Here is a 26,828-nt window from a genome sequence, read left to right on the forward strand (position 1 = left end):
TGAGGGACACATCCAGATGGTCAGGAGTCAGTCCTGAGAAAGTCTTAACTAGGTGCTCACAGCTCCTTATCAAGTGCTTTAATAGACAAGGTCAGAGCTCCATGGGAGCGTGGAGGGTGTGATGAACATTTAGGACCAAGGAAGGATGCTCAGAGGACAGGACCACCCAGCATTTCTTACATGGCATGAGGGTGAATGAGCATAATTTGAGTAGAATAAAAAACATATGCAGGGCTTCCCTGGTGGCGCAGTGGTTGAGCGTCCGCCTGCCGATGCAGGGGACACGGGTTCGTGCCCCGGTCCGGGAAGATCCCACATGCCGCGGAGCGGCTGGGCCCGTGAGCCATGGCTGCTGAGCCTGCGCGTCCGGAGCCTGTGTCCGCGACGGGAGAGGCCACAACAGTGAGAGGCCCGCATACCGCCAAAAAACAACAAAAACATATGCAACTGTGGAGAAGAACAGAGCATGAAAATCGTTCTCTCCTCCATTACTCCATCTGTAAGATGGGCACTAGACTATGAAGGTGATCTCATAAGCAGTAGCAGGGGAGAAAGAGAGGTGGATGGTGGCATGAATATTACTATATATAGGTCATGAACACGTAAGTGGCCATCCACACAAGTCTCTGATGTCTTTCTGAATCACGAAGTCCCTGAAGAGGGCCAAGGGAATATTCGTGATGAGAACAGAAATGGCAAAAGCTGAAGTGCATTCCCAGTCCTGGTTTTGAGAAGTCCTTGCGCTGGGTGTTCCCCATGAGGGGCAAGGCCTGGACCTTCGGGGGGTGCCAAGTGAAGACAGAGGAGGCTCTTAAGGTAAAGGGGGTGCAGGGAGATCGTAGGAGACACAGGGCCCTGACCTCGGACGGACCCCTGGGCTGCTGGGGATTCCTTGCCCCACCAGGAAGAGGGGCAGGAGGTGGGGAAATCTAGAAACCTTTGCCTTGGAAAATGAGCTCTTTGGGGGACCTATGACAGACAGAGCTTCCCTAGTCCTGGCCCAGGCGATGGTGGGAGAACAGGCAGCGTGGGCTCACGTCCCCGTGGGACAGTACTCAGCAGGGACCACAAGGGTGTCGGTTCCCAGCTTCCCCCGGGGGCAGAGTATTGCTCCTGCAGCTGCTGCACAAACCAGGCCCCCCCCCCAGAGCCAAGTCTTCTGTGGCTTTGGCGACTAGAGCTATTTCTATGATCTCTGGAGTGAATGGAACTAGGTTTGAATCCAGCCTTTAGGAGCCCATGGATTTAACCATGGGTGTGTGACAGCCTCTCTCGGTCTCACTTTCCCTCTTCATAAAACAGGAATAGTACTGGAATCGTTGAGGATTCAAGGAGACAAAACGTGATGGTGCTTCCACAGGGCCTGGCGCGCATCCAGTACCAGGAGGCTGTTGTCATCGTTGTCTGGGGGCCTCCACAACCCAGGCGCCCTGCAGGAGCCAGGCTACTGGATTGCTGTCCGGCAAGCTGAGACAGGTCCACATGAAGAGGGTCAGCAGAGGCCAGGCCACCACCTGGCTCCCATACCACGTCCTTCGAACTCCATCTGGCCCGACGCCGAGAGAGCTGACCCAAGTCCCAGAGGCAGGCTCTGAGCAGCCTGCAGCCCCAGCAGGTGCGACACACAGCGTGCAGGAAGGAACAGAATAATCTGCTCATTTCCTAAGCAGCCCAGCTGCGCTCCGGGCCGGCTGCGGAAGGGCGACGGCTGTGAGCGGTACCTCCGTCCGGGCTCCTCGCCGGGGTGAGGGCCTCGCACATGGTGGACACATCTGGTAGCTGCTAGTGGATGATCCTTCGCCTTTGCTGCCCCTGGCCTGGAGAGACGTTTCTGCTCCTCTCGGCCATTCCTGGCCCCTCGGTCAGCCAGAGAAAGGGCTGCCTCTGAGAGCCTGCTTCCTGGGGTCTGAGGGGAAAATGTCTCCTTACCTGGGCCCCGACAAGGTCTCTGCTTTTGGGTCCTGGGGCTCAGGCTTCCTGAGTGGGCTGGGCCTCCAGCTGCAGCCTCCAAGAAGCCCCACTCCCCATCACGGGGTGTGGGAACCCTTGTCTTGGTGAGGGCGTGGGGATCCCATCCGGAGGGAAGCTCTGAGCACCCAAGGTCTGGCTCTGGTCTGGATTCCCATGATTAGAACAGGACAGAAGGGGATTGAACCCTCCTGTGGGAGCTCCTGCTGGGTCATTATCCCCACAGGGGGCCTGCCCTCCCATCTAGGAGTTGAGCACCAGGGGGTGTTTCTTGAGAGTCTCCCAAGCCTCTCACTGTGAAATCATCTGTAAATGGATCTATACAGAGAGGCAGATAGGGCAGTGGGGCAGGAATCTGACCTTCGGGGCTGGGTTCGAATCCTGACACGGGCACATCGAGCTGTGTGACTCTGGACAACTGACTTGACCTCTCTGGGCCTCAGTTCCTTTGCTATAAAATGGGGAGAGTAGAAGTACCCGTCACATGGGGTCACTGTAAGGATTAAACTGTGCTCAGCACTATTAAATAATAAATATTAGTGCTCACTGACCTTCAAAATAAGATATAAAAATATCAATCAAAGGGAGAAAAGGTGCCTGTATGCATGTTTGGTGGGGGAAGAACAGGGGTACTCTGGGAGGATACAGAGGAAGTATTTGGGCATGACCTGGCTTACAGCAAGCTCAACTGCCTTAAAGAACAGGACAGCCCCTGTCCTCAAGGCGGCCAGGGCAAAAGATACGGGCCTGGGTCACGTTAAAGGACAAAACGATTCCAACAATTCAGAAGAGCGTCACATAATCACACAGGCGCGATGGCCTATTATCAGAGGTCAGGGGAGCAGGAGATCCTAAACTCCCGGAATTCAGAATAAAGGAAAGTTACTTTATCATCATGACGATGAGGGTGGTACACATTCGACGAAGGAGCAGAAGATGTGTGACTTCGGAACCCGAAATAACTGAGGGTTCACAGGAAGGGACAGGGAAGAAAGCCACCCTGCTCAGCGTGACTTGCCAGAGACTGGCAAACTTTACCTGTACAGAGCCAAACAGTCAATACTTAGGGATTTGCAGGCCATTCAGCGGCTCTGATCTCAGCTCTTCTACCCTGCTACTGTAGTGCAAAAGCACCCATAAATAATACACAAATGAATGAGCTTGGCTGAATTCCAGCAAAATGTTATTTACAAAAGCAGGTGGTGCAGGATTTGGTCAGGGGGCTGTACCTGGCCAGTGCTGATTTAGATGAGACACAGAGCTGAAGATGCGGGGTGGCCCAGGTGACCTGGGGCATCCCTGCAGTTCTGAGCAACCTGCCCCAGAATGCACTGTGGAAGCTTCCGGGGTGGGGGCTAGCGGATCCAGCCCGAGCTCCCCAGACCAACCATGGTGACGGCCTTCCCTGCCCCCACAGAGCAGCCTGCAGAAGTCCAGCCCCGACGCGTGGTCAGGCCTCAGAGGGGAGGTGGGCGGAGATGGCTGCCCAGGCCAGGAGCACAACGGTGCCAGCAGACGTCTGTCTCTCGGAAAGCAACCGCCGCACCTGGCTGTGCGGACCGTGGCCTGGAAGTGCCACGGCTGCTGAGTCACTGGCCACACCCATGAGATTTGCTCCAGACCCCTGGCTGCCCCCTCCAGTGTTGGACGGGCTGAGCCTGGGACAGAGGCCACGCTCCCGGCCCAGCCCAGGGCACTGAGGACCCCAGGCAGACACCCAGCTTGTGCTACAGCCACCAGAGAGCCCGGGGCCGGGCATGCAAGAGGACAAGCCACCGTGGTGCCCTGAAGCTCCTGGGTCAGGGTGGGAAGGGACACGGCTTTCTCTGGCCGAGGAAGAGAGGTCACAGGGCCAGCCAGGCTCAGGCTGCCACGCTCCCTCCCTCCCAAACTACTTGCTGTTCTGGTTCTCCTCCTCCCTGTGAGAGCCAGAAGACACAGCTGTTCCCCGCTCCGCCCTGACACCGCTCCTCTGGGGGCCTTGGACTAAGTCTTCAGCCAGACTTGACCAGAGAGGAGGCTGGAGGGGAACAGGCGTGTGTGGGCAGGCAGGGAGGACCCCGGATTCTGCACCCCCCCTTCCTCACTCCACATCCAGAAGGCCCTGGGGTGGAGGTGGGCGACTGGGACAGAACTAGGAGGGACCTAGGAAAGGTCCTTCTCAGCAGAGAAATTCCACAAGGAGCGGAGACTGCCAAGGCCGCTCGCTCTGCTGGAAGTTGCCCCATGGCCTGGAGTATGTCCACGGGAACCGTCACCACGCATCTGAAAGGCCACACGTCTCGGGTCGTGGTGTCTTTCCAGTGCAGCAATAGCTTCCTCTCGAGCCTCTCCTGGCCCCGATGGCCCACAGACACAGCTGATGCCGGGAGTCCGCTCCAGGGGACGACCACAGTCCTGGCCTTGATCGGAGGCCCTGCGCCTCACACCCCCGAGCCCTTGGGGCCAATGTGCCAGGGTCACAGAAGGCTAGCAAGGGAGCACTAAAAGCCAGCCAGAGTCCCGGGGCTGCCGGACTCTGTGACCACGACCCGGCCCCAGACCCTGGGTTCCCAGTCCACCACCACGTTCGTCAAACACGGGCTTCCAGAGCGAGTCACCGCTAAGAGGCTCCACCAGGTGAACGCCCCTCCCGTCTGGTGTGGACCCCTAAGCAGCTAGCTGCCCCACGTGGGGTGGGTAGTGGCACCCCACTGCACAGAGGCCAAAGGCACCCCGGTCAGAATCACACATGAACTCAGGCTAGGAAAGTTGCAGCCCTGGCTCAGAGCAGCCACCTCTCCTTCCCCCCATCCGGCAAGGGGTGCTTGGGGCGTAACCCGAAAACCACAACACCTCCCGTCTGCTTAAAACCAGCAGCAACTGGATGGGAGCTGAGAGGCCATGCCCCCTCCCCAAGTCCCGGCGCCAGAAGTGAGGGGAGCCTGCAGCAGAAAGGGACACGACTTGTACCTTTACTTGGCTAAGAAGCCGAGCTGAAGTCCGGGAGGCCGCAGAGTGGCCCAGAAACCAAGAAACTGCATACAAATCCTGGGCCTGCTACCGCCCAGTGGTGGGATCTTGGCCAGTTGTTTTAACTCCCTGAGCCTCTGATTTTTGGCAGGTGGTGGGAGGACCATGTTTGTGTGCACGGAGTGGGCAGCGGCTCAGAGCATGGCAGTCACTCACGGCATCAGCATATTGGGGTACCCAGGGACTGATGCTCAGTCCACCAAGTCTCAGTCAGCCTGAGATGAAGGGTCCCTGCCAAGCTGTCACCCAGCTCCAGGGGCTCCTGCAGTGGGATGCTGCCCAGACATTCCAGGCCTGCCCTACCAGCTGTGAGAGCAGCGGGAAGAACCGTACTGCCCCCAGGAAGGCATGAATGAAGGGGCCAGTCTGGGGACGGGACCCCCTCAGTGGTGACCTGAGCCTACGGATCCGGTGATGGATGGCTTGGTGGGAGCTCAGTGACCGTGCAGTCCCACGGTCCCAGAAATCCTTCCCAGCCAGATCCTAGCGTGGAAAGAACTTGGGTTCAAGTTCTGCCACTTCAAGGCTGTGTGACACTGGGATGTTATAAACCCACTGATTCTCGGTTCTTCACCCATAAGATGTAAATACTACCACTCACCTCACTGAATACTAATGTGGTCTGCCACGCCCCCTGAATAAGAGGAGCTTAGGTGAGAGATGTTTACGTTCCTTTCATTTAAACACCAGGAAACAGAGGGCCAGAGACCTTAAATAACCTGCTCAAGGTCAAGGAGCTAGTACCTGGCAGAGCTGGAATCTGAACCCAAGTCTGTAGGAGTCCATAAATCCATCCATCCACAAACATGCGTGTGGTCTACTGTGCGCAGACACAGGACATGAAGCAGTAAACGAGACAGAGTCCCTGTTCCAGGGAGCTTATATCTACTCTGGGAGGCAAATAATAAACATGGAGGGGTAACTGGGTGGTGTGGCAGGCAGTAATGGGGGCAGGCACCGAGATGGGATGCCTCACATGGGTAAGTCAGGGAAAGTCTGTCTAAGAATGTCTGAGACAGGAGGAGGGGGCAGCCTTTGAGGGGCCAGGGCCCGGGGACTGCAGAGTCCCTGAGGCAGGACTGACCACAGGGAACAACCCAGGAACAGAAAGGAGGCTGGTGAAGAGCAGATGCAATGAGGCTGGAGGTGCAGCTGGGCCAGACCGTGTAGGCCCTGGGGCCACGTGAAGGAATGGGGATGTTCTGCCCCAAGTCCAGTGAGAGCTCTTGGTGGGTTTCAAGCAGGAAGTGATGTGATGTGGTTTACATTTCTGAAAGGTCACTGTGGCCTGAGCTGGTGCCCATGTCTGTTCAAGGCCCCGCTCACGGGGTGCTGGTGAAGAGCCTGGCGTAGCCTCGGACACACAGGGACCCTCATCTCGCACTGCCGTTCCTCTTTGCGCTGAGCAAATGATGTCACCTGCTAGCACGCTTACTTGTCTCCGTCCCTCCCGGTGCCCCGGACCCCACAGACAACAGGTGCTCCGAAAATGCCAGACGCTGGGTAGACTGACACCTGCGAGAAGCATTGGACCTTCACGGGACCCAAGTCAGGGAAATGAGGGATCCCGGACCCACACTTACGATCTTGGGTGGCGGGAGGTCTGGAAGACTCTTCTGAGGGGCCGAGGAGTGCTGGCTGGGCTCGCCGTTAGTCAGTGGGCTCTGCTCCTCGGGCGCTGTGGGAAGCAAGCAGAAGAGGGCTTCGATGAGGGGCACCCAGGCTTGCAGTGGAGTCTCAGTAGCCAGGAATGTCTGGTCACATGAGCCCCGAGTTCTATTTGGGCAGGTGTTAATTACCCAGGCAGGCGGTCCCTGGAGCCAGTGTTGTTTTTCCTCCAAGAATAGGGTAGATCGGCCATGGGCAGTTTCCTCAGGAGGAACTGGTTTGAGGTTTCTGGTAGGTTCCGCACCCTCTCCTCCACCGGCCCCATGTCCAAAATGCCCTGGCCACAGAGCTTCAGTGAGTGCAGGAGCTGCCCGTGGTCACTATATTGAGCTGCTCTCAGCACCGACCCTGTGATTACCTCTGTCCACCCCATGGTTTCCCCGGAAGGCAAACAACCTAGGGCCCGGGGGCTGCTTTAGTGCAGGGGACTTCTGCTGAGCCCACGCTTGGTGGTGGGGCAGGAGGTGAAAGCCACACTGGGGACCTTGGCCACCAACCCTCTGTGCACTTTTAAGGAAAAGGCACCAAAGGCTCTTCTGAGCCTGACCGTTTCAGCTGGTGGCCAAGCCAGCTGGGGACAGACAGGTTCAGGCAGATCTGACCCTGGGGCTTTGCTGGCTGATGTCCTGGAGCCAAGTCTTTAACAGGACTGAATGTTTTGGGATGCTTGCTAAGCCTCTGCCTTTGAGTCACAGGCTTGAGAGCTGCGAGACGGGGGCTTCTACTCCCCACTCATCTGCAGCTAGGCAGCTCTGCAAACCTCTGGGCCTCCCTGGGGTCCTGCTGGACCCACTCCTGAGGGTTTTCGGACAAAAGCAGAGAGCAGAACAGAGAAGATTAAGACGCCATGGAAGACACCACCTGTCCTTCCAGTGGAAGGTAAGATGTTCTGCCAAGCCATCACCTTTGAACAAAACCTTCGATCGAATATTAAGGCAGCTGCTGACATCACCGACTCCTCGCCATCACTCCCCCCCAACACACACACACTCATAAAATCCAGACTTCTGTCAAAAGTCATAAAGCTGGGGCTGTGGGATCAGCACCTATACAGCTGCTTTCTTAGAGCATCTGAATTATAACTTCCTACTCCTGGGACGATGCTGGCAAACGCTGAGAGATTTTAGGGACTGAATCCTTATCCACGCAGGCGACACGAGACCTTTAAGAGGCAAGGAGGTGGCCTGATGAGACATCCCAAAATACATCAACCCCAAATAGCATCAACCAAAATGCGACTTCCAAAAATAACCCCACCAGGCCTGTCTGTGGTCCTGGCTGGGAGGAAGGAGGGGTGGGACGGGACCAAGGCTTATACTGGCCCCCTTCCTGGGAGCTGGCCACTCCATCAGCGGTAGACCCGTACCTTTGTCTTGGGACTCGGCATCCTGTTGCTTGTGGACCGTCACTTTGTTCATATAAATGTACTCCTCATCAGAACCTGCAGAAGTAGGACGGAAGACACAGGCTTCATGTGATTTCATGAAGGGAAAGGGACTCTAGAGAGAAAGGATGTCCCCTCCACCCCTCAGAGACATTGTCATCAGCCTGGATTCCAGTAAAAGCATACAACATTTTGAGTTGATTGAAAGAGTCCATTGTAGAAAGAGCTGACAGATTTCCAAAAAAAGAAATACCAAATTGCTGACTGTTAGTTTTCTAGCCTGGGGGGAGGGGAGGGGAGGGAAGGGAAGGGGAGGGTACAGAAGGATAGCTTTGGGAATAAAAGGCTTAAGTGGAAAAGCACCCATACCTTAAAGATCTGCCTCATATTCCACCAAGCAGAGATTTCTCTGGGTTTCCTAGCATTTTGTTTAAATTGTAAAACATTTCCTATCAGTCATTCTCACCCTAGTCTGAATTACATTCATGGGCTAATCAGAGTGAGGTCTATATAAGATAGGTCATATTCAGGACCTGGAAGTTTAGCTCCCAGGCCTCTAGGTGGGGTGCCACTGTGGGGGCCTGAGCTCTGGGTTTGGAGTGGGGAGTGTGCTGGGATTTGGACCTGCAGGACCAGCAGCTACCTGCTCTACCTGCAGTGCACAGCCCTTCCCCTCCTTTAAAAACATTTCTGTACAGGCTGTCACCTTCCCCGTGCATGTCTAGGCAGAGAAAGGCCTGGACCCTTTCTTCAGAAGCCTGCAGAGGAGACTGATCTGAGTGTTTCTCCTCCTAGAAATCCTCCTGCATTTCTTTGTGCCTCTTAATTTGCATTTCCTAGAAACTTGCGGCTGATAAATTCCAGTGGCTGGAGATGGTGCTACAGAGCCAAGGAGCCCAATTCAAACCCCTGGCGAAGGAGGCAGTTCAGCGCCAGCCAGTTCCACACCACAGACCGCCTAGACTCCAGCCAGCAGGCCTGCGTCAACAGAGCCCTGAGAACCCAGAGGAACAGGAGGAGGATACGGCTGGATGGATCTTCCTCCATCAGCCCGTGGGATTGCCACCCTGGTGCCCAGCCCTACCAGAACCGGTCAGCAACGTCACCCCTATACCAAGGGCCGCAGCAGCTTATCAGAGGGAACTACAAGGTCTAAACGTAGTTATCCACAACTTGCATACCTCCACTGAGGGGCTGGGTCTGTACCTCCTCCAGAGCATGACACAGGATTAAAGCACTCTGCAGGGGGAAGCAGGAGACAGGGTAGGGGATGGGGGGCGGGGGGCCTCGGCCAAGCTCTGCCATTAACAGTAATTCTGAGCAAAACAGCTAACCTGTGTGCCTTGGTTCTCTTGCCTGCATAGTATGGAAAATAATTGTGATGAAATATTGCCTAATTCTACCTAACTGAAATTTTCAAATGTACAAAACACAAACGTTAGGGAATTTGAAAAAGTAAGGTAACCTTGTAACTAACAAAGATTAAAAATGACAGCCTAGGGCTTCCCTGGTGGCGCAGTGGTTGAGAGTCCGCCTGCCGATGCAGGGGACGCAGGTTCGTGCCCCGGTCCAGGAGGATCCCACATGCCGCGGAGCAGCTGGGCCCGTGAGCCATGGCCGCTGAGCCTGCGCGTCCAGAGTCTGTGCTCCGCAACAGGAGAGGCCACAACGGCGAGAGGCCCACGTACCGCAAAAAAAAAAAAAAACCCCCCCAAAAAAAAAAACAAACTCACTGAACTGACTCCTGAAGATCTGTGTACTCGACTGGATACAAAATCTAGCTCAATTAAGAAGCCTAAAACATGGGAAATAACTCAAAGGCTCAATAATAGGAAAATGGTGAAAGAAACCATGGCACATCAACATAGGTAACAGCAGGTCACCTTTAAGAGTAAATGGATTACCGGCACAACCATTTTGGAAGTGATCTTGGAGGATAATTTAATTTTAAGTGTTCATATTCCGTAACCCAACATTTCCGCTGCCAGAAATCTATCTTGAAGATAAACTCCAGCATGTAAACAAAATTTTATTTGAGGGTGTTTACTGCAATATTATATGAGTTTTTTTTTTTTTTTTTAAAGAACAAAACTTAAATACCCACTAATAGGGGGCTGGTTGAACATTACTGTTCATCCATCGATGGACACTACCCACCTGTGAAAAATAACAAAGTAGCTCTATGTCTGCTGTTTACAAAGATATCCCAAAACTACAGTTAAAGGATCGTGTTTCAGAAAAGCAAAAAAAAAAAAGAAAGAAAGAAAGAAAAAGTATGCGAACTGTCAACATAGGGAAATGTGCACAGGCAGCAATTCTAAATGTAAAAATAATGCAAAGCAGAGTACAGAGGCAAACCACAGCTACATGAAAATATCCCGATGACACGATAAAGATCAAAAAAGGAAGTGAAGGAATGTGAATAGTGTTTAATGTTCATTTCACATTCTTTTCTTTTTTCATACTGTTAACTAAGCCCACACTCCCGTACAAAAGAAAAGGCAAGATATTGTTATTGTTTTAACTGTTAGACTCTGAGCAGGTGCTTCCCCCACAAGACGGTGATTTGTAAATTGCAGAGAAAGCTGGCACTGGCCGTGTCATGAGGCTGCGTCTCCCTCCTTGGACACTCTGCAGGCCATCCTTGACTAGGTGTTGATTCTCAGTGTTGCTAATCCACTACCATCCAGTTGGTAAGTAAGAGGATCCCAGGACCATCTGCAATCCTGTGAACTTGGCCCTGGAAAGAGAAGCCTGATGAGCTGTCCCAGGTCTGGGAGGGAGCAGCCTCGGGTTGGAGAATTTCCATCATTGTCTCATTCATTTTCAGAAATGCACTGAGCACCAGCCCTGTACTAGGTGCTGGGCATACAGCAGAGAACAAAACAGACATTGTCTCTGCCGTTGTGAACCCACCAGATTGGGGGCGGGGGAGTGAGGGGGAGAGGGGGCAGACCCAGATGGGGTAGTCGCACAGGTATGTGGGAAATGACAGCAGCTACAGGTACGGTGGAAAGGAGAGCTCATCGTGCTTTAAGCAAGTGTGTGGATCCTGGGGGAACGACCCTTATCTGAAGAGGGTGGTGGCAAGGGGTAGGGAGGAGGGGCCCGGACCCTCTTACTACAGCTGCATAGACTGAACGTTTGAAGCATTTCCCATCACAGGGGCAGCCCTGAAATGTTCCCAGAGTCTCTGAGCAGGGTACTGGGGGGCCCACAAGGTTAAGACAGGAAAAAATATCGGGCCCCCAATAAACAGACCTCAATCCATGTCTTGACCTTACCACCTAGACAAAAGGCAAAGAGAGTGGAAAATTCAGTAATATACTGAAGATCAGAAAATGGAAAATTCCATTTGAAAAGTGCAAACACACACACACACACACACACATATACATATACACTCATGCTCTGCCCCAAATGTGTTGAAGTAAACAACAGCTCAGCCAGTGGAGACCACAGCCTATCTTGAAATGATCATCCTCCCTCCACCTGTAAGTCCCGTCAGGCTGAGTTAATTTTCTGGAAGATACACAGTGAGGCAGGCATGGGAAGCTGAGAGAAAACGACCAACGCGTTCAATTTAAGGGGCTTTGGATTCTATCCCGTGCAGCATAATTAACCTGGTACAGACTCATCTGGACCGTGGAGAGAGGAGGGGAGCGTAATGGTTAGGTCTGCTGGCCCAGGCCCAAGCCTGGGCTCTGCCACGCATGGCCATGTGCCTAAAGTAACTTTCCAAACCTCAGTTCCCTTGTTGGTAAGATGGGGACAGCAACTCCCTCATTGCCTTGGGACGGGGTTAGATGACATAATCCAAGTCATTTCATTCGTTAAGCACCAGGCTGGGAAATGGTAAGAGCCCAGAAAGTGTGAGCTGCTGTTATAACCACTCTGCCATCCGAGAGGGTGCAAAGAGGACCAGAGGGGAAGTTCGAAAACAGTGGCTATTCATCCGTGGGCACTGACCTGGAGAACAGAAGTGACAGCCAAAGGCCTCGGTACGGCTATGCACATTTTATCGGTGGTCTGGGTGTGCTCTGGGGGCAATTCACACCGGGGGGCCCCCCCGACCTGTTCTCAGCAGCTCCTGCAACCCTAAAAGCTGCAGAGACCAAGGGTGGGGAAAGCCTGACTTTATGAGAGCAGAACATACACACATCAAAGGTGAAACAGAGGTCACCCTACAGGAAACCACACTAGACCACAAAGGGGACCCCACACCGGGAGCTCTGATGGAGTGGTGAGAACCAAGAACCAGAGGTCAGACGCCATCACAGGGGCGTTTCTCAATTCCCAACAAAGGTGTTCTTTATCATTAAACATTCTCAGGTTGGAGCACGTCTAAATGGCCTGGGAGTGTGCTCTTTAAAGAATTCCACGGATGAGTCCTTCTGTGGAGTGATTCATCCCTCTGTAACTTACCTGCTTTGTAATGGGGATTTCCCATCTGCTCATCCCACCTTTGAAGTGCTACTGACCAGCACTCAAGGCAGGTCAGCAGATGCTCACTACAAAGCTAGGAGGCGCCTGTAGAGCTCAAAGGCAATGAAGGGGCTGCCGGAAAACCCCTCTGATGAAAGGCTAAGGGAGCCAGATTATGCCGACAGAAGAGAAGGCTGCCGGGCATATAGCAACATGCTTCAGCTTTATGACTTCTCTGATATTCAGACAATAGGAACTAATTCCACAGGGAACAAAAAAAAAAAAAAGGGAAAAGGGACTTTGAAATGTAGCCCAGTGGACGCAGGCTGGATGTCATGGAGGAGTCCCTGACTGTGATGGCCAAAGAAGGTGCACTTCCCTCCCTGGCAAGGATCTGGGCTATTCCTACTGTGAGACAGATGGATTAGATGTCCTCTTACTGTCCCCAAAATATCACTTTCGGGGCTTCCCTGGTGGCGCAGTGGTTGAGAGTCTGCCTGCCGATGCAGGGGACACGGGTTCGTGCCCTGGTCTGGGAAGATCCCACATGCCACAGCAGTGAGCAAAAAAAAAAAAAATATCACTTTCAATTCTCAAACATCCGATATAAAAATAAACTCGACTAAACTGTTATGACTTCACAAGAAGGTGTTTCTTTAAAAAAAAAACACACCTGGGCTTCCCTGGTGGCGCAGTGGTTGAGAGTCCGCCTGCCGATGCAGGGGACACGGGTCTGTGCCCCGGCCCGGGAAGATCCCACATGCCACGGAGCGGCTGGGCCCGTGAGCCATGGCCGCTGAGCCTGCGTGTCCGGAGCCTGTGCTCCGCAACGGGAGAGGCCACAACAGTGAGAGGCCCGCATACCGCAAAAAACAAAAACAACAAAAAAAACCCACACCTGTGCTAGAAATGAAACCGTATGTCCACTGAAGACTTGTACAAGGCTGTTCAAAGCAGCCTTATTATTCATATTAGCGCAAATCTGCAAACAACCCAAATGTCCATCAACAGTGAATGGATGAGCAGATTGCAGTATATTCGCAGAAGGGAATACCATTCAGCTATAAAAGGAACTACTGATACAGTCCACAGCATGGAGTGACAGGGGCCAGACCCAAAGCACAAACCACCCAATTCCATTTACAGGAAGCTCCAGAACGGGCAACGCTAATCAATGGTGGTAGAAATCTGAAAAATGGTTGCCTTGGGGTGGGGCTAGGGAGGAATTCTTGCCCTGGGAAGGGGCAAGAGCGAATTTTCTGAGATGATAGAGATGTTCTTAGTTTGGGTGGTGGGTGCACAGGTGCATACAGCTGTCAAAACTCACTGAACTGGGCTTCCCTGGTGGCGCAGGGGTTGAGAGTCCGCCTGCCGATGCAGGGGACGCGGGTTCGTGCCCTGGTCCAGGAGGATCCCACATGCCGCGGAGCGGCTGGGCCCGTGAGCCATGGCCGCTGGGCCTGCGCGTCCGGAGCCTGCGCTCCGCAACGGGAGAGGCCACAACGGTGAGAGGCCCACGTACCGCAGAAAAAAAAAACAAACAAACTCACTGAACTGACTCCTGAAGATCTGTGTACTCGACTGGATTAAGAAGATAGAAAATCAATGAACTCACAGTTCTGTGATTTACAAAGTCTTAAAACAATGTTTTCCTGTTTTCCCTTGGGCTGTATGACACTGGGCAAGTTATTTACACTCTCCAGGCCTGAGTCTCCTCATCCGTAATAACAGCACCAACCCCACAGGGGTGTCTTGAAGATAAAGCCCGAGCAATGCGTGTGCAGGCGGGACGTGCTCAATTAAGCACTAGCTATGATTACACCACTTTATTATCCCTTCTCTACTTTCAACCATAAGGAAAAGTGCTCTTCGTGGGCTACTGTGTTGAGTGTTCTGAAACTCCGGGGGCTGCCATACACGTCCCGTCGCTCTTGCCCTATAGTTATGGGCTGAACTGTGTCCCCCTCAAAATGCATGAATTAAGTCCTAACGCTGAATACCTCAGAATGTGACTGTATTTGGAGAAAGTGTCTTTAAAGACGTAATTAACATTAAATGAGGCCACTGGGGCGGGCCCTGATCCAGTATGAATGGTGTCCTTATAGGAAGAGGAAATTTGGACACCGCCATTCACACAGAGGAAAGATGGTGTAAAGACCCAGGGAGAAGGGGACCATCTACATGCCAAGGAGAGAGGCCTCAGAAGGAACCAATCTTGATTTTTAGCCTCCAGAACTGTGACAAAGTGCATTTCTGTTGTTCAACCCAGGCTGTGGGGTGTCATTATGGCAGCTCTAACACACGTACAACCATCGTCCTGCTTCCACGGGGACCTCTTTACTAAGGCCCCGGCCACACTCACTGCTGCTTTTGGTGTAAAGCCGGAGGAGCTCGGCCAGGCCACTCTTCTTCACCACAGCTGTGCTGCTCAGGTTCTCTTGGTCAAGAATCCTGAGGAAGTCATCCAGCTCTGTCAGCAGCTGCTCCAGGGCTAGAGACAGAAAACAGAAGAATCCCTTATAGCAGCCGCCTTCTCTCCAAAGGCCCAGCTCAGACACACCTCCAATCCCACAACATCCCATGACGGACCCTCCGGTCTTGAGGGGAGGGGTCCAGGGTGAGGCCCAGCCAACAGGTGCAATTCCCAGTGCCAGCGTCGCTGGGGAGAGGCAATCAGGCCCTTGGCTTCGAGATGGACAACCTCGGCCAAAGCTGCGGGGCTACCATTTGCTGGAGTGACAGTGGCCAAGGTGGTCCAATCAAGTCTATCAGGCTGTGAGAATCTGGAAACAGGATTTTATCCCTAATAAAGGTCAATCAAAGCAGCTCAGTGTCTGGGGAACTTGAACACAGATCAGACCCGCAACCGTCAAAAGAAATGCTGTGGTTGACCCAGTTGTTAATCCTTTCCCCAAGCATGGGGAAACACAGAGTCACTTCAGGGAGATGAAACAGTGATTACTCTGTCCCCGCAGGAATATGGACAACCTATCAAAAGCCACACTTGGACAAACGAAACCTTTCCCTGAGATTCTTCAGTGACTGAGCCACTTCAGTTGCCACTAGGCCAGCGTCACTCCCAAGCTGGTTAAGGGCTGTGGTGCCTCGGATCTGGTTGTCAAATACGCCTCTCTCAAGGGCCACTGTTACAGAAGCACTGGCCAATTCCTCGCTGGAAGTACACTGCAGAAACATCAGTGCAGCGGGCAGCAGTCTAGGTGCAGGGCCTTCCCCGTTACTGTTGTTGTTCTTATTGTTAATGACATAAATCTCTATTAAGAACAGGTTGCGGCATTCCCTGCTGGGGTCCTCACCTCGGCGCTCCCTGCCCAGCTGGCTCTCCAGAACGTGCTCGTCAATGGCAGCAGCTCCTTGAGGGTCTAAACAATGCTTTCCAACCCTGGCTGCACTGGAATCACGTGGAGAGATTTTAAAACTCCTGATGTCTAAGCCGCACCCAGACTGATGATATCAGGATCTCTGGGAGTGAGACCCAGGAGTTATTAGGTCTTAAACCTCCTCAGGTGATTCCAATATGCAGCCAGCGCTGAGAAGCATGGGTCTAAATGTAACGCTAGGGGCCACAACTGAGGGCCCTCCTTCCAAGACAGCCGCCAAGACGCCCAGAGCCGCCCTCCACCACCTGCTGCTGGAACTCTGAGCGGTCACACCATCTCTCCAAGCTCATTCCCTCATCTGTAAAGTGGAGAAGACTGTGTGGGCCCTGCCCATCTCACAAGGTTGGTGTAAAAGACAAAATCTGTGAAGCTCTTCACAGCCATGCTTGTGAAATGCTATGCTAACCACACAAAGAGCTTTGTCATCATCGTCTCCTCCCATCCTGTGACATCATTAGTCATTTCTTACTCTCCACCAGTAGCATTCGTCTCTAAGCTCCTCTTCAGAGAAAACCCAAAACCTTGCATTGTAACATTCCCTACCCCACCATGTAAGGGAGAGGAAGGAAAGGAAGGTCACCTCCTCGGAGCAGCCCTCCCTGACCACCTTCTCCATACTAGATATTTCTTATCATTTTCTAACTCGGCATCTATCTCCTGCTTTCATAGCCCTAATCACAACTTACTAGCAATATGAATATACAATATTTTTTGAATACACAGTATTTTTTAAATAAGATTTAAAAATGAACAATATCAACAATGAATAACAGTTTTATTTATTTGCTCATTTTTAGTGTGTATTTTTGTCTTTCTCATCCTGGTCTAGTCTGTTAGCTCAGTGAGAGTCAGAACCACACCTGTCTTGCATCTTTGGCACCTCACGCTGTTATAAGCGTTGAATGAATGTTTATGGAAATAATGAATAAATGAATGAAGTTATCAGGTACCTACCAGCTCACAAGAACTCTAGGAGGTAAGCAACATTATGCCTATTTTGCAGATGTGGACCTGGTGGCCCAGAGAAGACCCATAACGGCCCACATGGCCCATGACAGAGAGCTAGGTTTGCCGCCTGACTCCAAGGCAAACACCCCACCTGATGCCTCCATGTAGGGCCTTCTTCCAGCATCCCCCAAAGGCCTGGCGCCCCAGAACTGAACCAGAGCCCCTGACTATCCCCTAACCCCCTCATTATAGAAGCCCTTATACTCCCCTGGCTCTAAGGGAGAGCCCAGCGTCCTATTTCTGTTCAAACACCCCCTTGGCTCTCAGTGGGGTAGTAGCCTCTGACTCCATTCCTGAAAAACCAAACTCCCTGGAATGAATATTGCCACTGACCGGGAGAGAGTTGGAGGAAGGGAACGGGGAATGAGGATGCTTATTTCGGAAGAGAGCAGTGATAACAGTACCAGCGCATGTGACTGTCAGGTCAAACAGCCTGCTGGCTCAGATGAGTGGGTGCCGCCTGTCGTAGGTCAGAGCGCTCTCCCCCTGCAGAGAGAAACAGCAGAGAAACCGCCTCTCTCCCTTTTCAGTGTCCTGGTAAAGGATGAAGAATCAAGCGGGTCCCACAGAAGTCCACGTGTCACTTCCCCTCTGGCTTGTCAAAAGCCAAGTGAAGGTAAAAGACACCTTCACATAGCCAGCGGCCCAAATGCTGCATGTGGTACGTGTTGGCCCGTGTGCCTAGAGGTAGGACGGAAGATGCCCTCATCTCTGCCCGAGAAGAGATGAGCAGATGGTTAAGTGACAGCCAAGGAGAGGCAAGAAAGAAGCCACATGAGGTAGTTCTGCTTGGGAAAGAGCCATGGACCAACAGCAGAGTCTCCTGCCCCGTCCTTGGGTATTGAGAAGAACACCCCAGGGAATCTCCAAGAGGCCAGTGGCTTCTGCCCAGTTTACTTGAAATTGATTAAACTCTTAACACAGTGAATTTTGAAAGAGCACCAGCAAAAGCCCCCAGAGCCCACCGAATCAGCATCCGGCGAGACCCCACAGTGTGCCCAGCACTCAGCTGGGCCCTCAGCCTCAACTTACTGGGAAACTGGAAAGGAGACCTGGATGGCGTGGCTCCTGCCTTTTGCAGGCTTGTTGGCGGGACAAGACGAGCACAGGTGAAGTGATTAACAGACCAGGGCGCACCACAAAAGAGTCAAGAGTCTCGCAGCTGATATGAGACGATAGGTTTAAGGCTGGAAGGTTTCTGGGAAGAGGCCCTCGTAGAGTAAGGCCTTAGGTTGTTTTTTGTTTGGTTTTGTTTGATTTTGAACAGTTATTCATGAGTTTCCAGTTGGCTGCAGAAACTCAACAGGCTGAAAGCAATGAGCTTAAAGAAGTCAAACTGGGGGACTTCCCTGGTGGCGCAGTGGTTAAGAATCCGCCTGCCAATGCAGGGGGCACGGGTTCGAGCCCTGGTCGAGGAAGATCCCACATGCCACGGAGCAACTAAGCCCGTGTGCCACAACTACTGAGCCTGCGCTCTAGAGTCGGCGAGCCACAACTACTGAGCCCGTGTGCCACAACTACTGAAGCCCACGCGCCTAGAGCCCGTGCTCCGCGACAAGAGAAGCCACCGCAATGAGAAGCCCGCGCACCGCAACGAAGAGTAGCCCCCGCTCGCCACAACTAGAGAAAAGCCTGCACACAGCAACAAAGACCCAACGCAGCCAAAAATAAATAAGTACAATTAAAAAAAAAAAAAGAAACAAGTGAATTAAAATGAGACACTAGAAAAAAAAAAAGAAGTCAAACTGGGGAAAAACAAAGGATAAATGACCCTGAGGCTTGAACTCAGCTACAGTGGATAAGGAAAGTGAAAGGGCCTTGCAAAACAACTAGGATCTCAAGCTGCATTTTTCCTGACCTTCTGAACTCCACTGAGCTGTAACTGCTGCTACCCCTGCTAACAAAGAAAAAACACGAGAACTTTAAGTGTCTCTTGTTTCCACATCCTCAGCTATTCCCAAAAGCTGCCTGATTCCTGGAAAACAGCCTTGTTTATTTTTATGTGAGCAGATACATACCAAGCCAAAGGATGAAAAGCATCAATGCCTGGCTCTGGGGAGACAAAGGTGACCCTGATGGGGTCCCTTGCACTTCCAGGAGCCCCATTCCTGGAAATAGGGCACCAGTGAATACACAGGAGAGAAGTGATCCAGGGACAACTCCAAGGATCAGGAATGCACCGAGGAAAGAGACAAACTTCGGGGTTATCAGGGAGAGGAATTTATAAGCTGGCCATTGCGGATGAATAGGAGCTCACCAGGAAGAGGCAGAGGCATTTCAGGAAAAGGGAATGATGCTCAGAAGAAGACTCAGATGCTGAAAGCACACGGGGTGTCTGAGAAACCACGAGTAGCTCTGTGTATCAGGGCACCCAGAGCATGGGGGCAGGGTGGGTGGGCCACGAAGGAGAGAAAGTGGGCTCTGCGGCCAGAAGTGCAGACTTAGATCCTGTGGGCAGATCATAAGGGCTTTATTTGCTTTGCTAGGGAGTTCGTGCCTCACCCTGCAGGGCTTCTGGGCAATGCAGTGGAGGAGGCCATGCTATGCTGCTATTCAAGCAGGCTAGCTCTGCCAGCTGTGGGGAGGACGGTGGAAGGGGACCAGGGGACAGGAAGGGGAGGCAGGGAGGCCAGTGAGACGACTGCATTAGCTCAGCTGAGGAAGATGAGGGTGTCACCCAATCACAGCGGCTGGGGCCATGCAGGGCGCTGCACCCCACCACCTCCAATTCTCCCGAGCACTCTGCAAGTGCACAGTGGGGGGAATGGGCTCTTGAGCCTGGATTACAACCTAACTCTGTCGCATCTGCCGTTAACAGCGGCACTGGGGTTCAAGTCCAACTGTGAACAAGTCCAAGTACTTGCTGTCTGCCGACCGCCCTGGGGAAGTCAGAGAGGTTGACCCCGATCATGGCCTCTGCTTCCCAAGGTAGCAGGGGATGGGATGGAGGGGTTGGACTTGAGACACGTGACAGGTAGCAGCCATGGGCCATTAGATGTGGAGACTGTAAGAGAAGATGCCCACGGGTGGCTGAGAGCTGCGGAATACCGTCAGACACACAGGCCTGAGGACACTGCAGTTAACTGGGCATCTGTGCTCCCTGCTGCTGGGGAACTGATGGGCTAGGCCGATGGGAAAGATGGGAAGAGGGGGAGTGCTGAGGAAGCAGATACCCTCCTTTTCCTCTAAAACAGCTGAGTCAGGTGAAGGGTACGCACCAGGGTTGAAGAAACGCAGGACCGGGAAGCAGAGGGAGTCACGAAACCCAGAGGTCATTTCCCTTCCTCTCTGGATCCACATCATCCTTCAAGCTCCGTCCAGGCCCCGACTCCACAGAGCCACACCCATGACCGAGGACACTCAGCTCTCTTGCCAGCTCTTCCCTAGATCCCTCACTGTCAAAGTCAGTTGTTCTCAGTTGTCTCAGTCTGTGCCAGGTCTGTATTCTGGGCTAGGCCTGAGCCCTTTCTGGACAAGGGTCAGCCTTCGTAGGTTTGGGCCTCTGACAAGGCGCTAAGCACATCAGAGGTCAGTGATGCTCCTGCCATCATACCCCCTGGGGTCCGGCTACAGGTTCCCCCGCTAGCCCAAAGGACAGCGTCCCTGTGAAAACTCTCGTAACCTGACAAGAAATAAAGTGAAGCAGCTACTGTCTTCTTCTGGAAAAATGAAGCTCCTCTCTGGATGGATTTCAGTTAGCGCAAGCAGGTATTCACGTAGGCCTTTCATCAAAGCCAAGTGGCGCGAAGCAAACTTTGGGAAAGCAGGGGAAACCGAGAGCTCAGGCTCTTGGGAATAATAAAAGCATGGCCCCAACTTGCGCCAACCCTGGTGACATTTTAAAGCCCTTAGAGCTCGGAGGGACGGGCCATCCCTGGGAGGAATGTGGCCATTTCACTGAGGCTCTGGAACGCACTTGTCCCAATTCCCTTCCCCCATCACCCCCACATTGCTCATTTTGGTCTCTTCCTCAACCTCCAGCGGAGGGAGGGGAAAATAAGTGTGCTGTTCATCGTGGAAACTGTAGGCCCTTGTGCAGGCTTTCCATCCTGGCTCTGTTAAAGTTCAGAGTTGTCTGCTCACGGGCTGACAAATCATCAATAAGATTCTTGTTCAGGACTTGCAAGGCCCACGCAGAGCTGGACGGGTCAACTGCTCGATTCATCGCCCTCGGCCCCGGCAAAGCTCTGCCTCCAGATGACCTCCTCCCCCAGTTTTTCTCATCCTGAGGCAGTCCTGCTTTTTGGTCACTAGGTTCCCAACCATAAACGTCTTCCCAACATGCCAAAAAAGCTGCTTCTCGTGATTCCCCTGCTGTTTTACACACACAGTTTTGTTTATTCAGCTGCGTTTGCTGAAGACCCATGATTGAGGGTGATTTTCCTTCCAAACGTGAAACTAAGCAGACCTGTTCTTTTAAGTATAAAGACACGCATCCCCCTCCCTGCCCCAACGGGGTTCCGAACACTGAGCCCAGGGCATATTATTTGCATGAACCCGACTGCTGGGCACCAACCAAAGTTATGAAGCTGGTGAAAGTTTCTGCGACATGCAACAGCATCAGGTGGGTTGCAATGAGGAGCAGAAAATGCCAGTAGATTCATCCTGGTCATAGAGAACCGTCAAGTTCTCGAGAACGAGCTTTTGGAAAACATGCCCCTTTACTCCACCTAAAAGGAGACCTCCCCCCACTTTTAGGAGGCCCAATCCCCCTTTCTCTAAAAGTGCCAAATGCCAAGTCAGCCTTTACCAAGTACCCGATGTACCGATGGGTACGTGCCAGGCAGGTTGGCAGGAAGTGGGTCTTTCTTTTTTTATGGCGGTAATACACACATAACTTCACATTAATTTACCACTTTGGCCACTTTAAAGCTTACAGCTCAGTGTTACAATGCCACGCAACCATCACCACCGCTACCTAGTTCCAGAACTTTTTCATCACCTGAAACATAAACTCATTAGGTTGTCGCTCTCCATTCTTTCCTCCCCCAGATTTGTGGCAAGCACAAATCTGCTTTCTGACTCTGTAGGTTTGCCGATTCTGAATATTTCATGTAAATGGAATCATATAATATGTAGCCTTTTGAGCCTGGCTTCTTTCACGATGCACCATGATTTCAAGGTTCATCCATGCCGTAGCATGTATGGTATTTCATTCCTTCTTATGGCTGAATAATGTTCCCTTGTATGGATATACCACATTCTGTTTGTCCCTTCATCATTAATGAGGAAGTGGGTTTTTTTAAACAAAAATAATTTTTAATTGGGCTATAACTTACATACAGCAACATCCTCTGTTTTTACTGTATAAAAATCTAGTGTTTTGACCAACACACTCAGCTGTGGCAACTACCACCACAATCAAGATACAGAACAATTCCATCACCCAAAAAGTTCCTTTGTGCCCTTCTGCAGGTGACCCCTTCTCCACTCCCAGGCCCTGGCACCCTGCAGAACCTCTGGAGTCTGGCTCCTTTTACTGAACATAAGGCATTTGAGATTCATCCATTGTTGTTACATGTATGAGAAGTTTGTTCCTTTTGACTGCTGTGTAGTATTCCATCCTACGGCTGGAGGAGGCCCATATGTCTCCATATATTAAGAGGTCTCTGCTGGGTGCTTCTGCACAGACACAGCAGGTTCCTGTGTCCTCACCCCAGTTTCTCATGCTTTTGAAGGCACCCTCCTGCTGACTTTCAAGGGCACTCCTGCTTTCAGGACACCGAATGGAAGACCACTCAGGGCCATGCATACAAAAGATAAAGTGGTGCCTCTCAGCAAAGGCTGCCTATTGGAATCAACTGGGGACTTAAAAAAAATTCCTGATGCCTGGGTCCACCCCCAGAGCTCCTGCTGTAATTGCTCTGGGTGTGGTCTGGTCCTCAGGAGTTTTCAAAGCTTCCCAGGTGATTCTACTCTGCAGTCAAGGTGATGAACCACAGAGATAAAGGTGTGATGATTGCTTCATGAAAAGTCTTTTTACTTTACAAAATTACTCATGAGTTCTTAAAAATCAAGTTTCCACAGTGCTGCTACATAACTCGATTCTGACTCCACACGGAGAACTTTTTAAGTTCACGCTTGTCATATCCAGTCAGATACATTTGAAAATACCTTTCTTTTCCTCCTAACATCTTTTCCCTTCTGGACAGTGAGGGTGTGGACGGCAAGAACCAAGATGCCTCTGTGTTTACACATCACTGAACTCAGTTCCCTGTCCTGCTTAAACAAGTGGGAACTCTTATCACTGGTAATCCGCACCCCAAAGATTTGCAGGCTACTCCTCCGGTGGGCTGTCATTGATCCCGCCTGCCTGGACCTCAGGAGACTGAGCCAGAAACGTAAATAACTTTCTCCAGGATAAATACTCCAGGAGTTTTTCTTTATTTCCATCTCCAAGAAATGGCGAGGGGGGAGGGCTGTGCTCCATTTACCAGCGCTGTGACTGCGCTTCTCCCTGCTGAGTCTGACCTTCAAGGTCAGTCTGTCATCATTTTTGCAAGATCTGCTTTTTCTCACCTATCTTGGAGTCTCATCACTTAAAACACATCCCCAAGAAGAGGCCGCCCTCTGCATTCCCAGATCATCTGTGCGGGCTTGAAGAGATGGGACAGACGCTTTGCTGTGGCTTGCACTACTGGAAAAACAACTCAAGTTGCTCACTGGTGACCTCTCAGATGGAACAAACCTCCCCAAGAGCAGAATTCCAACCCCAGCTATGAAGCCAACTGGAACCAGAGCCGCTCAGATAGGGCCCCTCAGAAATTTCACATACTAACCACCAAAGACATCAAACCAAGCACAGAGAGGAAGAGAGGCCAGGCGCCTGCCAAGGGCCACTTCTTCTCTGCCTCAGCCTGCCCAGAAGCACCACCTGTCCATCCAGTCCAACAGCACGGGGACTATCACTTGGTGATTCGCCCATCTTTATTTTCTATTTGTCCCATGAACGCAAGTCCTTGGTCCCTAGTTAAGTTGAAGGTTCTGTGTAGGTAGGGACCACATCTTCCGGTTTGGTTTCCCCCACTGTGCTTAAACAGTGCTTTGCTCTAAAGTCAGTGCTTGGAAAACATCTGCTGAGCATAAGGCTTCCATACTCACACTCACACACGCACACACACACAGACACAGACACAGACACACACACGGCCTAAGGAAGGCTTCTCCTGAACTGTCTTGTAGTAAAAGGATTACAAGACAGGCCAGGGGCGACAGACCACAGTTCAGGTCCCCACAGCTAACAGCTCTGGAAGGACCATCCAGAGACAGCCCCCAGCAGCGGACATATCTCACACCTGGGCAGCACTCTGGTGGGAGAACTTACTCAAGGGTGCAGTGGGAGGGGCATGGAGGTTCCCCTGGAGACCAGGAACCCAGGGCCAAAGGAGTTCGACCCCCAGGGCACTCCAGCAGTTCAAGGGGCGCAGGAGGGCCAGAGCGAGGCACCCCAGGTTCTAGCAGCCACCAGGGTCCAGGCCAGACAAAGAGGCTTTGGGGCCCAGGGGGCCTTTGTCCCCGGGCTCAGTTAGGACATTCCTTAAATGCAATCTGCCAGAAGAGTGGCTTCATTCAGACTCAGTTATGCGGGTGGGAGGCGCAGAGGTTCAGCTGGGTGGCTCCCCGCATGGCAAGTCCCACAGCAGCTGGCACAAACCATTTCAGTCTCTGAACAAGAGGCTGTCAGGGGTCACTCAAGTTCACTTTGGAAGTTTGGGAAGTACTGTGTCTAACAGAAAAAAAAAAAAGAAGGCTGGAAAATAACAGTGGTTATCTCTCGGTGGAGGGGTTCTGGGAAATTTTTCATTCCTGCTTTACACCCTCCCCTTTTCCTCAACACAAAAGAGCAGCGAGTTATTCCATGAAGAGAAGACACTGCTGAGGGGCTGGTATGCTTTCGGTTTTGGCTGCAAATTTAGGTTTGTCCTTATTCACTTGCTATTTGTATTAGACAAAAAGGACACAAACTAAAAATGTATGGAAAGAAAACATAATCACTGTCCTATTCGGATTTCCTGTTTCTTTCCAGCAGTTGGCAGAAGTAATGACACACCACTGGGCTGATGTGCCAGTGGGGCCTCTTCATCCTGTTCAGGCCTCCAACGCGAAAGAGGTCAAAATCAGCCCTGGCAATCTAAAACCACGACCCCCTTGACCTTGGAGTCAGCCGGCAGGAGGCTACCCCCAGCCTGATTCAATGTCCCCCTGGCCCACACAGGCAAGAGCCCTTCCTTGGGGCTCCAAGGAAGCTGGGCTAGAGGACAAAGGCCTCCTAGCCCCCCAGCCTCCTTGTCTGGCCTAGACCCTGGTGGCTGCTGGAACCTGGAATTTCTCGCCCCTGCCCTCACACTCCCTCTGAACTGCTGGAATGTCCTGGGCAGGTTGCGGGTGGTGGTTGTGTACCTTTTGCCCTGGGCTCCTGGTCCAGAGAAAGCAGTGTCCTTCATGCCCTTCCCACCTGTACCAGATTCCAACTTCCCATTGCTTAGGGACTTCCCTGGTGGCACAGTGGTGCAGAATCCGCCTGCCAATGCAGGGGTCACGGGTTCAATCCCTGGTCGAGGAAGATCCCACATGCCGCAGAGCAACTAAGCCCGTGCGCCACGACTACTGAGCCTGCGCTCTAGAGCCCACGAGCCACAACTACTGAGCCCATGCACCGCAACTACTGAAGCCCATGTGCCTAGAGGTGCTCCACAGCAAGAGAAGCCACCGGATTGAGAAGCCCGCATACTGCAACGAAGAGTAGCCCCCACTCGCTGCAACTAGAGAAAGCCCACACGCAACAACAAAGACTCAATGCAGCCTAAATAAATACATAAATAAATTTTAAAAAAAAACAAATTTCCTTTGCTTAAATCTTAGTTCCAAATCGTGGCTCACCCTTGGCTTTACCATATACAGGCTGTGTGGCCTTAGAGAGCTGAATTCACTTCTCTGTGCTTCAGTTTCCTCGTTTGTGAAATGGGGTTAATAACTACCAACTTCATAAGACTGGTGTAAAGATCACAAAATAATCCCATAAAGTACATATACTAAGGTAAATGTTAGCTGCTAAATAAAACCTAAATCTCTCCTATAAGATGGATATGGAAGACCCTCCATAAACACACACTCTCACACACATATACATTGTAATTTTAGTAGAAGTTTCAAAAAAGTGATTGGAAATATCCCTGTTTGGTTTTTGCAGGACTACTACACTGTCTCCTGGCAGAAGGGCAGCAAAGGTAACTGGGGTGGAATTCCGGTTAAGCCCCTCTGAGGAACCACCTTCCTAGAAACACATAATGTTGAAAATAAATAAGTGCAGGTTTTCCAAGCTTCCTGTAGCTCCCCAGCCCAGGTCTCCATACCAGATACGCATGTGCAGAACAAGAGTCAATGGCAGGCTGTGAATTGAGAAGTGGCTACCAGGTCCTGTGCTTCTTTTCCACCCTCTGCCCATCTAACCCCTGACCCTGCAGCACCACCCTCCCTACCTGCCTTTATAGCAACCCAGGCAACGTTCCTATGGGCAAAGAGCACACCACCACTAAAAACGTTGCCTCAGAAGGGACAGCCCATGAGCGTGTGCAGTGGATCCTATCTGCTGTTTTTCCCCCTTCCCCAGCATCTACTTGCCCTTCTTATTTGTACCCAATTTCTCTTTGGGAAACCCTTTTACCCAGCTGTGTTTGCAGCTTGGGCGGGACTAGAAGCCCCACCCCCGACTCCATGGCAGCTACATGACCCTGGAGTTAGCCAAAGGGTTTCATCCCCTTAGCCACAGTGATTGGCTTAGGGATGGACTCATGATGAGATCCAAGCCAATGAGCGGCAGCCGTGGGACTCTTCCTAGAACTACCTCTTGGTCTCCGAGCTGCTGGAATGTCAGCCCGGGGCCACTTTGGCCATCTCCAGGCACAGTCTCCCAAGGAAAGAAAACAGAGCCTGGAGACTCTGACCTTTCAAACTCCGACTCAAAC

At 52.0% G+C, this 26,828-nt stretch overlaps 1 protein-coding gene across 13 annotated transcripts in view; it reads right to left on the minus strand.

The window, feature by feature from the left end:
- Positions 1–26,828, minus strand: part of AFAP1L2 (actin filament associated protein 1 like 2) — a 98,924-nt gene that overhangs the window by 23,770 nt on the left and 48,326 nt on the right. For 11 of the 13 annotated variants that reach the window (XM_024755940.1, XM_024755931.1, XM_024755932.1 and 8 more), the window contains exons 2-4: positions 14,820–14,948; positions 8,015–8,089; positions 6,564–6,658 (exon numbers count right to left, since the gene is read on the minus strand). In XM_024755940.1, coding sequence (XP_024611708.1) covers positions 6,564–6,658; positions 8,015–8,089; positions 14,820–14,948 — 299 coding nt within the window. Of the gene's footprint in view, positions 1–6,563; positions 6,659–8,014; positions 8,090–10,557; positions 10,773–14,819; positions 14,949–15,771; positions 15,838–26,828 lie in introns of those variants that run through there. The other 2 variants (XM_024755941.1, XM_024755933.1) reach the window with 2 other exon arrangements.

This window comes from Neophocaena asiaeorientalis, unplaced genomic scaffold (genome assembly GCF_003031525.2).
Source record: "Neophocaena asiaeorientalis asiaeorientalis breed wild unplaced genomic scaffold, Neophocaena_asiaeorientalis_V1.1 scaffold85, whole genome shotgun sequence".
Lineage (NCBI taxonomy): Eukaryota > Metazoa > Chordata > Mammalia > Artiodactyla > Phocoenidae > Neophocaena > Neophocaena asiaeorientalis.